Raw genomic sequence first — 12,837 nt, 5'->3', positions numbered from 1 at the left:
AAGACCACGTAATTGTCACTAAATTGAGAATTGGTTACAGTCACTTCAAGAGTTGTCAATGTCAGGAAAAGAGATGAAGGAGAGAGCTTGTGAAGAGAGAAGAGGCGAGAACGGGTTAGAATGCATTAGAAAGCAACGGGACTAAATAAAGACTGCAATAGAAATGCGCAGTCCTGGATGAGAAGAAGATAGTTGCACAACTTAAATTGCTGTAAAGCTATTAAGAAAAGGTCTTGTTGCTAAGTGCAGGAGTAAATGAAACATTTTTCACATTTTTCCTGAACCACCTCCTTCTTAATAAGCGCTTACTGATTTTAATGCTCATATGCAGCATTACTATATTTTGACATTAAACAGCTTTTAAAGAATTTGGTCCCATGTGCTTCCCTCTCTTTGGTTTTCCCCATATCTCTTTAACTAAGCAGCTAAAAGACTTGTAAAGCCACATGGTGCATCCCTCATTGTGGTTTCAACTCATGAGCCAAATATAATCTGTTGCATCTACGACTCTCCACATTAATCATACTCAGAAGTCCCTATTAGATTATGTTTTTGTCTGGTACTTCACCATGAATTATTCTACAACACAGCCATAACTGCTTGCGACTTGGCCAGTATGTTAAGCAGTGGTCTCCCCCTCCTCTCTGCGTGCTCCGGACAGACAAAACGGCCCGTCACAATAATTGAATTCTGGTTTGAATGAGTAAGGACTTTTGTCGTCTCACTCAATTAGACACAAAGGCCACTGCTGTGTAGTTTGATGAAATTGGACATATGCTCCTGTGTGATAGTGCTGCGATTGTTCCTTAGAGTGAAATTTCCAGCACAGAGGCATTGTTGTTTATACAAATTGAACACCTAAATCTAATTTTCCATCAAAACAGTTTTACTTGTGACTGCCTCTTCATATTAACATAATGCCATTTTGCTATTTTCTACTATTGATATGGAATAAGAGAAATTTCAACGTATGCCTTGCATGAAATGTTGCCTATGTGAAAAGTTTTACTTTCACATAGGCAACATTTATGACCAAAGGAAAAAAAACAACATTTTTTACATCATTATATACATAGATTTACAAATTTATTAGCGCATCTGTCATAAAAACAAGGGAACACTAATATTTTAGAAATATTTCAAACATGTTTAAGACTAAAATTGTTACTATTTATTATATAAAACCAAATGAGTTCATATTCTTATAACTAAACTTGAGCCAGCATACTGGATGTCTCTGAGAAATTGGAAATTAATCAAGCGTAATTTACTAAAACTGATTTTTAGATGAGTAAATAACTAATCTGGTCAAATTCATGGATAACAACAATTTTGAGCTTTTGCAAACTGGTGGATTAGTAAAGAGCAATATTGTTCGTTTAGGACAACCGTGGCATACATTTTAGATGGTGGTAATAATTTTGTAAACACAAAAACTCCTTGACAAATGCCAAAAAAAATAGTCAAAGCATGCATTGATTTATCTCTAAGACTTTAATTCTGTTGGTAGAATATATATTTACATTATTATATTATATTAGCATTAGTTCAGTCAAATAAATAACCATTTTTTCCACATCTCAAAGTCATGAAGTTTTTGGTTAGGTTCCTCAATTTTTTTCAGTGCTAAACATAAGCTGATACTATAATTTTGCATCTATGCTCTCTTTGAGACTTATTTGCCCAGTTGCTCCGGTTGTCCGTAGTTGCTTTGCAGACCTCAACTTGTCTGCAAACACTCAGCAACTACTGGCCAAGCAGCGGTGGAACATGAGAAACACTTGAAATTGCAGTTTAGCCTGACCACTGTCTGTTTCCAGTTTGCATCACTCTGGTCAGTGTTCGCAAACAAGCTGGCGTCTTTCATGCAACTAGATGCAAACTTAGTCGCCATGATCACTTACAGATCTCTGGGCCTGAGTGATGGAGGCCTAACAACTTAATGTCATCATACAGAGCCTAATCATGGGTTCTTTCACTTGCATCAACATCTCTTTGACTATAAATTTGTAGTTGCAGTTAAATGCTATCAAATGCAAGTTCAACACTTACCTTTTATCTATTGGACGTCACTATGGAATGACAAGAACAATACTCCAGCTAAATGACGCACGAGCAAATTCAAAAGCACAATAATAATATACAGGGAGAAGCTAAACAATAAGGCAAAGGATTGCTCTTAGGAGTGGTTGATCCATATGAACACTAAGAGAGGTCAAATGTTAAAAATAGTGCTGTCATCTCATTAAAATGACGTTTATGAGCTAACCGCACTAACACGTTGACACGTGCAGCCCCACACGCGGGGCGATCTGCAGTAACTCTCTAACAGAGATTTGCCGCATTAATGCGGTTATGGCATTAACGTCATGTTAACGAGATTAATGTTGACAGCACTAGTTAAAAATAAAAATCCTTCAAAGATAAAGTGGTTTAGTCTTTTGTTACTATTACATTACAGTGCTTCATGTTTTAGAGCCGCTGCATGCAGGAGACTGCAGCCTCATTGTTCTTGATACCGGTCAGAGGCTTGTAACAACCGCAGTCAGTCGGATCACATGGTTGTATTACAAAACCTGTTTTTAAACAAACAAAATCATAAAGACTTTGTTTGATTCTAGCTATGCTACCATGTAGCTACAGCCAAGATAACTGCCACGTTCTTCTGACTGCTATCCCCGGTTATCTTTTTCACCTCAGTTCCTCTTTGTTCTTTTCAAGCTTGACTCTTGTCGTTGTTGCCCTTTCAGTTCTGTACATGGGTCTAGGTGTGGCTGTTGTGCCTTGGTTCATTTAAAAAAAAAAACACAGTTCATTTGAATTCTGACATCAGCAGCATCAAAACTTGCTGCTGATCAGCAAATGAAGAGCTGCGGTTCAGTTTTCAGTTTAGAGGTGATCTAAAAACAAATGTAGGAGGAAAAAATATATGAACTCACAACTTTAAACCATTTGCTGGCTGATGTACACTGCTGCCCGGCTGACAGCTGTGAAAGCTTGAAAGGAGTTTTATGAACCACACACACATATTCTGTGCATCAGGCTGTACTAGCAGACACCATTCATCTTTAAATAAATGCGCTGTTCATTTTTTGCTTAATTGGGCAAGCAAACTCTGCATGAAAGGTTAATGGATTTAGTGACTAAAGCTTTGAGTTGGTAACAGGAAGATTGAGAGATTCTTGGGTGAGATTAGTTTTATTTGGACTAAAAAAAGAGACTCATTCTTCCATCATACTGTGTTGTTGCTATAGCGTTTCCTTCCCTCTTTGTCCTTTTAAATGAAAAGACATCAAAGCCCTTCAAGAGACATTTGCAATGCTGATTTGTTAAAAATAATTTAAGAGCTACATTGCTTTCATCCATGTTTACTCGTTTGCATTCTTTTCCCGGGCCTTTTTTGTTGGTATGCTAGATTTCTTGGCATCTTCTCCTAAAAAACATCGATCCGTAGCACCGCTGCAGTTGGAGTGCAGAGCCAAAATATCTTCTTAATACATTAAGAAGGATCCCCTTTCTCTCATTAAGGTAACCATTCCTCACTTGCCTTTTCAGATGTAAGTTAGTGCCAAAAGTCAGGTATAATCAGATTGATTATGTGTATGGAATTAAATTATTGAGGTGTTGGGGCCTTCAGCATTATGCCAATGTAATTGCATTCTATAATTTGTTTTTGAAAGGAGATATATAAACAAGATGGTACTTTAAAAGGACACAGCTTTTAAAGCTGCTCTGGGCCGCCGTGCTGTGGTTTCTGGTGTTCATGTTTTGAGGCGAGCAGATTGTATAGGTTGAGGTGTTAGAGGTGAGTGATAAGACTTTTAATTTAATCTGACTGCCACTGAACCTGAGCTCTTGATCCCTCCTGCGGTGGGGCGCCCCTGTTATTAAGCTCAAGTGCTTCAGTGCAGGGATAAAGGGGATGGAAGGCACCAGTGCAGCAGGTCAGACTTTCCCCCCTACAGCACAATGTGGAGAGGGTAGATTCAATCTGTTATTTCCCCCGATTCTGTTTGTCCAAGCTGGAGCGATGCAACAAACTTGACAAGGAGTAATTGAATTGAAATAGCAGCCAGCTGATGTCCACTCTGGAGAATCAGGAGGGGAATGCGAGTATAACAACATTCAGGTGGGAAATTACAATTTTGCTCTCGTTACTATATGCCTGAGCTTAAATACAGCCTCTATCTTCATCACCAGAGAGGTTTCTTTCAGAAAATGTCTTGACCTTCAGCTGAAGGCAAGGAAGACTTTTCTAGATTATCTGAATTTGTCTGAATTTCAAATTGTATAAAGACAGCATATTATGACTGTTATATCATCAGATGTTCAGGCTTCAGAGGATCAAGTCACGACAGAAGTAGGAGGAATGCAAGATTTAGGCGGATATGGAGGACAGTGTGCTGTAAAGGTCACGGGAGGTTTTGGTGGAGATCTCGTATAAAGTACACTCAAAAAAATCTTACATAAATCTTAAATCCTGATTTAAAGTAGATGTATTTTAATCTGGCTTTTAGACAGATTTTGATCTTCTTCCCTAATCTCCTGATATTATAATATTCATAATAAACTAGTATGTAAGTCTTTAACTGGCTAAACAGGCCAAATATTTATTGGTATTTCATTCACTGGTATTGATGTTAGTTTTCTAAGGTGCTATGAAAATGAGTTGCACTAGTTTGTTTGGAAGAGCAGATTTTTGCATGTCTATATATAGACGAGAACACCTCTACAACCCACATGTCCCATCCGATCTCCTTAACTGGAACATCTAATTCCCAGTAGCTTGTGGAGAAGTCAGCAGCACACATGTCTAAGTAACATGCCTAAACACATCTGTATTGGATATTAGTTTGATCGTTATTGTGCAGCACACTGTGTTAATGTTTCAGCTGAATCTTTATTGGGTTTTTTTTTTTTTTTGCATATTTTATCGACACGTTTATCTGTTAGTCAGATTGTGTTTGTGCATAATTGAGACTTAGATTAAGATCAGACTACATTTTATGGTTGATACCAAAACTCTGATAATTAGGTGGTAATTAATTGCTTCTTTTTCTTTCAACTGTTACACGTCGGCATCATTCAGCTAAATAAAAAACGGGTTGACATCAACAGCACACTGAGAGAATAAATTCAAAGCTTGTAATGTAAAAAAGATAATCCCAAACTCTTTGGGGTCAAAAGTTCATATAGTCAAACTTTTGACCCCAAAGTCTTCTCATTAATTTGAAGTGTCTAATCACTTAAATTCTAGTTTTAAATTACTAGATTTTCACACCCTGTAGACTTGAAAGGTAGCTCTGCTTTTGCTAAGTAGCATACCAAATCCAATTTGAGTCTTTGTCATTTAGCTAAGCATGATTGACTTGTCTCATTCTCTTCGGTGTAATTTCCTCTCTTTGGTCTCTGTGCAATCTAGAAACACATGAACTTTTTTCAAAGTTCTATCACCTCTGCAGTCCTTTATAAAATAGGATCCATATCTGTAGTTCTTTGAAGTTTTCAACTCTCTTTGTGCTACTTGAACCTGCTGCTTTTGTTCCTCTCTCCAGGATTTCATGACCAAGTCAGCATACCTTGCACCCCTGTGCGTACCTTATACAGTCCCTACCCTTCTTCAGTTTAAAGGTCCCTCTCCTACTTCTCCCATTTATCCTTCTTTTTCCTTTTATGTTTTGACCTTGTCTACTCTCTGTTGCTTTTTCCTGGTCGTGTCTTCCCACATTTTGTCTTTCTCACATAGTTTTTGTTTCATCTCTGAAATGTTAACCTCATCTGCCCCTCTCAATTCCAGGCTGTTCAGCTACACAAATTCACTCTCAGATATGATCTTTATCACTGCTGACTCCCCGTCTCTGTCTCTGTCTCTGTAGGTGTGGATGTGTGGTGGTCGGATGGAGGACATTCCTTGCTCCAGGGTTGGGCACATCTACAGGAAGTATGTCCCCTACAAAGTTCCTGGTGGTGTCAGCCTTGCCAGGGTAAGTCTCAGATCTGTCTTAAGCATTATGGGAAAGCTTGATGTTTTCCATTTCTGGTGCCTTGTATTTGTTCAGTGACCTCATGGTGAAATGTCTTGGCTTGTGCAGAGGTGTCGGTTAGGAATTTCTCTCACTATCTGTTAAGCTTCACCTCAAAAACCCTTTCTTCTCTTTACTGTCCAAACAACAAAAGCCAATGCGCTTTGGAGCACCACAAACATAATAACCAGTCAGTCTAGGCAATGCTGAGCAGAGTGTAAACATGTAATGAATAACTACACAAAGTAAATGCAAAGGAAATCCATTAGTTTCTTTAATATGAAAGGAAACAAAATCCGAATCAGGTTTAAATAACTAAATATCAGTATCAGTCTTAATAATGCTGCATTGGTTGGGCTTTACAGATGTTGTGTGAAAATCTATAATGTGTATGACTTGAACTTTGGTCTCTAGTGTGAGTGTTAAAGTCCTTCCAACCTCCAAAAGTGGATTTCTTCACGTCTCCGTCTACGTGCAATATTGATGTGTATTTGGGCACAACTCGGTAAACAACAGACAGACAGAAATCGTGATCAGGGACATGAAAATGTTGGGCCATCGCATAAAAACTGTTACATTCATGCACAAAAACACAAATCAGTGTATTAAAAGTTGCAGCTATTTCACAAACCCTGCTTTCGTACTCGGTTGACATGCATGACCTCCACCTGTTTCTTCATTTAACTCCATCATCTAAAAGTTCTTCATTTAAGTCTCTCAGTGAAATGGGCGAATGATCGTTGCCATGCACACAAACATCAGCAGCCTGTGATTACTGCACTGATGGTGGCAGTTGGATACTTTTAACACATCGCTCAACCCTTCCTGGGAGGTTGCAGAAGCATTAGCATTAACAACTCCTATCTGTGACTGGCCGTAAAAACCCGATTACCATCCAAAATCTACCATCTACTCAATACTGATGGCTAGCATTACATAAAAAGACCACTGAATTGCAAGCCGCTGTGAGTGTGATGCAGGCTTTTAGCAGCTTTTGTTTCCTTTACTTTGCATTTCTAAAAGTTGTCACCTACACACACAGCATACAACTTAGAATTTTCTCATAATTAGCTCCCCTTTCTTTATTCCATGGCAGCTTTAACACTGTGAAACAGTATGAGAAGTGTTAAAAATGGCTTTCTGGCCTGTAGCTGAACATTATTCATTATGCATGACTCAGCCTCATTCTGACACCTGGCTCTGTTTGGCTCAGATGAATATGTAATTAATCCCTTTGGCCTCGGTTTTTGCCTTCTTGGTCTGACCATTAGCCCCACAGTGAGGCTGTATTGAATACTGATAGCAAACAAACAGGCTAGTTTTAACAGTATAAAAGTATTGACTGTACCTGGGGCTGTTATGAATCTGGTTTTTGTTGATTTCTCTACTAGTTTACAAAGAATCAAATAATAATACAGGTTTTTATTTACTACTGACTTGCCCCATTAGACTAGATGATTAGCGCGATCTTAGGTCAAGATAACTCTGAACACCAAAAGCTCTTTTTGTACCACACAGTGATGGCTGAAGTCACTGACCAACTGTTGTATTTCATTTTAATTTTTAATTTTGATATTAGCTGATATATTGTATTTTGGCCATGGCTTATTGTAAAAATGTAAATAATATAACCAAAAATCTTCATGTTTGGCTTGTATGGCTAGACTCTTCATTTATATCTGTTTTCAAACACACCTGATAGAAGATCTGACGAAAAAATGTTTGGAAGATGGTTTGTGTGTGTGTGTGTGTGTGTGTGTGTGTGTGTGTGTGTGTGTGTGTGTGTGTGTGTGTGTGTGTGATCTACAGAGAGCTTTTTTGTATGTCAGCTTGGGGGGAGAAAAGATCTTGACCTTTTCTTGTTTTGTTTTTTAGTATTTTTTTCTCCACATGACATTATCATGGAAGTCATTTTTAAAATGACTTACATGATAATGACACAAAGCGCTGTCACACACAAACAGCACTTTAAGATTTACCTCTGTTTTGTGGACCTTAGTTATCAGTTCAGCTGTAAAAGCATAAGGTTGGTTAGCACAGTTTACAAAGTGCTCTAACATTTTAAGCAGTTTTTTTGGTTTTGTTTAGTTTTTTTCTTTTTTTAAACATCGGTGTGAAAAACAGTGACCAGTGACTCCAACAAAACATTCAGAGAGATGGAGCTAGATATTTATTTCTATATATCATATCAAAATAAATCAAGTCAACTTGAGCTCTAGTATGATCAGCAAAATGATGGAAAATTTCATTTAGCAGCACAAGTATAATGTTGTGTGAGGAACACAAATCAATAGATTAGTGCAGGGGTGTCAAACACAGCAAACATAATCACGTAATCAAACAGCCCATTGCATGACTTTGCAAAGTGTGAAAACTGCCAAGGAGGGCATAAATTTGGATTTTTAGCTGTGTTTTTGGCAGTTTTACAGTCGTCTTACTAACAGACATTTCTCATTTAAGATCATATTTGGACTTTATGTACCCCACCATGTAAAATGAGTTTGATAGCGCTGGATTAGAGCTTCGACTATTTCGCAAACTGCTGTGTTACAACATTCGACTTGTGCAAATCCACCCCTCTATCCCTCTGCTCACTGAAGCTTAAAGTTCTCCTGCAACATGCAGGAAGACAGCAGACGGCTAACAATTCATAACCCCAAAATGTTAAAGGTACATGTTTATGTCACAATGTGACACCATAATATAAAATAACCAATCAAAACAGCAGGAGGTGGAAAAGGTTTAAGATTTTGTGTGGTAAAATTGCTGGGGAGGCGGGGTTGTCAATCTGATGATGTGCTCTGGCTTTGTGGGTAAATAGGGCATAAACTTAAACCACTATTGATTTCTCTTAGGTGGCTAAAATCCATTTTGTTACTGTGTCGTCAACAGTCCATGACTTTAGTTCCGGTGCCGGTCAATGCTCCCGTCTGCTTGGCAGCTTGACACCACCTGCTGTTGATGACACACTGTGTGTGGCTCTCACTTCAAAGCAACTGAACCAACCCCAACTGAGTAAAAAGAGTTTTCCCAGTAAAAAGCTTATCATTTTAAACATCCACCCTTTTTTTTTCCCCGCCACCTTTATCAAACTTAGGGTTGCAGGGAGGCCAGAGTCTGTCCCAGCTGCCATAGTGTGCGAGGCGGATACACCCTGGAGCAGTCACCAGTCCATCAGAGTGCCTTAACTGTTTCAGTTTTAATAGTAGAGATCTGCTGCACAAAATCCAGAATGTATATCTAGACATGCAGAACTAACGGACTGAAGAATTCCCTTAACAGGACTCAATAAAGACTTTGGTTTGTGTAAGGATTTAGTCATGGCTCACTAAGAGACACTTCAGCCATGCTCTAAAAATTTTTTGCCTCAGGAAAGAATTAAACCTTCAAGACCTTTTTTTTTCATTTATGTTGATTTTTTTTTTTTAAGTATCATGGTGAGAGAAGCATTTCAGCAGGTACAGATAAAGAGAACAAAGGATCTCCAGACATATTTATAGAGTTTTGTGTGCGCGTATGTGTGTGCACATCAGGGAATCTCAGCCCCCTCTAAGTCCAGTCGGCACACAGGAAGATAGAACCACTGAACTGCACTTCACCTAGGGAGCACAGAGCTTGAGTTTTGCTGCAGGCGATGAGCTTTGCTACAGGGATTTTATGTGTGCCTGTGTGTGTGTGTGGCTGGAAGCTTTTCTTCACTACATCTGTACCTCCGAGGGTTGGAGGATTTGTATTTATTCCTTCCTGGGAGGATTGCTGAACTTGTATTCTCATTCCTTTCACCATCCCTGCCTCCAAGGCTGCTACCATCTATACTCCCAGGCATGCGTGCACACCCCAGAGGCTGACGCCCCAAAGGCTTCAGATGGATGGATTTCGCATTGCTCAGGCTTTTATGTTTGCAACTCAAAGCAGGCTTAAAGAACCTGTGTCAGATGTTGTCTGTGCTGCCATTACTGTCGCTCATTTTGCATCGGATTTCTCTCCTCCTCACCTGTTATATGCCTCTTAGTCATGAATATTAATGCTCTTATAATGAGACAAAAAAGGGTGGAGCTTTTTCTGTGAGCTTATGTCACTACATGTATAATTTAGTGGCCTAAATGTACAATAAATAATGCATTCTTTGTAGCTGATGCCTTACATTTGGGTGTTCTTGTTCATTTTAAGTTGCTCTCATTAGATCTTATAACAATCTCTGTTCAGCGACGGTTCACAGTGGACATTGATGGAGTCCTTTACTCCTCTCTCAGATTCTCAAGATTTCTATTGTCCTGTTGCGTTGGCTGCACTTACGCCACCTACACAGAGAAGGGAAACTCTTTTGAGGATCCAAGTGTTCAATGTTGTACCGAGAAGTCTTCTCGGGTGATTCGAGCTCTACTCGCATCTTGACATGTGTAGATTCTACAGTGTCTCTCAAATGATTCACATAATGACCAACATCTTAAGATATGGTAGGTCAGGAAATCTCAGTGCCTTGCAGCCAGCACCATATGACAAAGTTGACATGAAATTGACGACACAGCTACTGTCGTTAGCTGCTGTTTTCAACGGGTCGTGCACATCTTGATTATTATAACCTGGCAGGTTGTGCCAACGGTGCGTTTGCCGAGTGCACAATCGTGCCATGCACCTATCGTTCAGGCGAATAACGTAATGGCTGTGGCTGTGCAATGATATTACCAGCACCACATGAAGCAACCAACACAATGGGGACAGCTCCGCTAGCAGTTAAATATCTGGAACTCTCAGTCAGCTTATAAAAACTAAAGAAGCATCTTGTTTGCCCAAACAACCTACATGGATATATTCTGTTTATTTGTTTTGTTTATGTAGCTCGCAGTAAGTCCATATTCTATTTTTTTCCTTCTTGGTTTTCTATCAGTATCTGATGGTTTTAAAAAAAAAATTGTTTTTCCTCATGATTTTAGTAATTATTTTTTCAGGATGTGATCTTGTAAAAAGACATTAAATCAGACCTTTACGTGCCTCACTTTTTCAGAAGGGCTTCTTGTTTCGTAATCCTTATTTTTATTCTCCAGGACTTCCTTGCACTAAGAGTAGCTCCTAGTGATGAAATACCAAGAAAAGTCTTAAAATTACCACTTTTTATAAGAATTTCACCTTAAGGTTGGGGTTATCGAAATGGTTATTCCCAAGGCATACTAGCCCTTAAATCTGGTTGGAGTGGTGACTTGGACCTTTGGGTTTCTTTAGGAGAGGAGAAAAGGTGGAGCCACAAGAGTGCATCAAAAGAAGACGTTCCCCCCCCTCTGAGTAAAGAGGAAGAATGAATGCAGTTGGCATTTGGGTTTTTCTTTCCTGATAATTCATCTTTTCAATCTTTAGTGAATAATGTCATCAGTATATAAATATAAAATAAAACAACAAAGTTGAATTGACAAAGCAGTAATACTTAAGTGTGGATTCACAACATCAACTCACATTACGCATCTTGCTCCTTTTCTTCTGTTAAAGCCAAGCCAGTCTCACAGCTGATTTCAGATTTTCTTATTTCATAAAGCTACAAAGAATGTTTCAGATCCATGTGTAATGTCATTAGAGACCTAATTAGGCGTAACAGCTTCCCAACACCAAGTATATTAGAAAAAAAGAAAAGAAACAGACAGTTTTTCATCCTTTATAAAGGCACCTTGTAAATTAGCACATAATTCAGTTCAGTGTTGTATCTGCTTTCGTGACTAGAGACAAGGTACTTTTTTCATCTCTCGCCTCCCGGGGCACGATGACAGGTCCTGTATGATGACTGGCCTCCTTTCTACTGAGCGGCTTTGATCATTTTGTCATGTCAAATCAATCAAAACTTCAAGGGTGGCAGGATGTACAAATGATGGCTTTGTTTGTTGCAGTGAAGACACGATGCCCAGAAAGGCAGGAATTTAGCTAACAGGCCAGCTAACTGTAAGACTTTAAAGCAGATTTTATTTTCTGACACAACAAATATTTTAAGACAGCAAAGGCAGAAAAAAGGCATAGGGGAGAATATTAAATGTGCTGCACAGCATGACAAAACTAACACAGAATCTCAGATAGCTGTTCTGCAGATTACGAGTCTGGAATTAATCTAGGGAAGGGAATTTCACCACTTTGATGATCAAACTGGTGGTTGGTTAGGGAATAGACGCATGTGTAAGTACAATTGGTCCAGTTTTTCATTAGATGACTTTGAAAAACTGAAACTTCACAAATATTTAAATTTCTAACATATTTCAAGACTTTTTATCAATGCATTTATCATAAAGAAAATTCATCAGATTTCTTCACCTATGAGCAGCTTTTGTGAAATCTTTCATGGCTCTTTTATGGAACAAAATATATTATTGATTTACATATGGTAAGATGGTAAATATATTAAAGGGTTACCTGCACAAACAAAGCCTGGAATATCCATTAGTAACCAACTAGTAGCCACAAAGGAATGTAATGTGCATGTGGACACTTGTTGCAGCCAATATCCCAAATTGTAATACACTGAAACAGCCACGTTATTAAGAAAAAAAGAGGAAATATTGGCTATAAAGGCTTTAAAGACCAAAACAACTTTCTCTACCTGAAAGTTGTTGTAGAGTTAACTTGGGCGTCTTTGAAGTCAAACTCAAGTATCCATTTGAAGAACAGCATTCTGGACAAATTCCAATCTGGTTTTCGTAGAGCTCACTCTACTGAAACTGCACTTCTTAGAGTCTCCCACGACATTTTGATGAGATGTGATGCAGGAGAATGCTCCGTTTTGTTGATGTTGGACCTCTGCCTTTGATTCTGTGGACCATCATGTTCTGCTAGATAGGCT

At 38.7% G+C, this 12,837-nt stretch overlaps 1 protein-coding gene across 1 annotated transcript in view; it reads left to right on the top strand.

Moving 5' to 3' along the window:
• galnt10 (UDP-N-acetyl-alpha-D-galactosamine:polypeptide N-acetylgalactosaminyltransferase 10 (GalNAc-T10)) overlaps positions 1–12,837 on the top strand; it is a 115,459-nt gene that overhangs the window by 87,817 nt on the left and 14,805 nt on the right. The window contains exon 8 of the mRNA XM_084940957.1: positions 5,877–5,984. Within this exon, the coding sequence (XP_084797083.1) occupies positions 5,877–5,984 (108 nt within the window). The remainder of the gene's footprint in view (positions 1–5,876; positions 5,985–12,837) is intronic.

This window comes from Perissodus microlepis, chromosome 10 (genome assembly GCF_051167445.1).
Source record: "Perissodus microlepis isolate ML-2025 ecotype Zambia chromosome 10, ASM5116744v1, whole genome shotgun sequence".
In the NCBI taxonomy this organism is placed as follows: Eukaryota; Metazoa; Chordata; class Actinopteri; order Cichliformes; family Cichlidae; genus Perissodus; species Perissodus microlepis.
The sequence above is the reverse complement of the archived record's forward strand: the minus strand, read 5'-3'. Positions and strand labels throughout refer to the sequence as shown.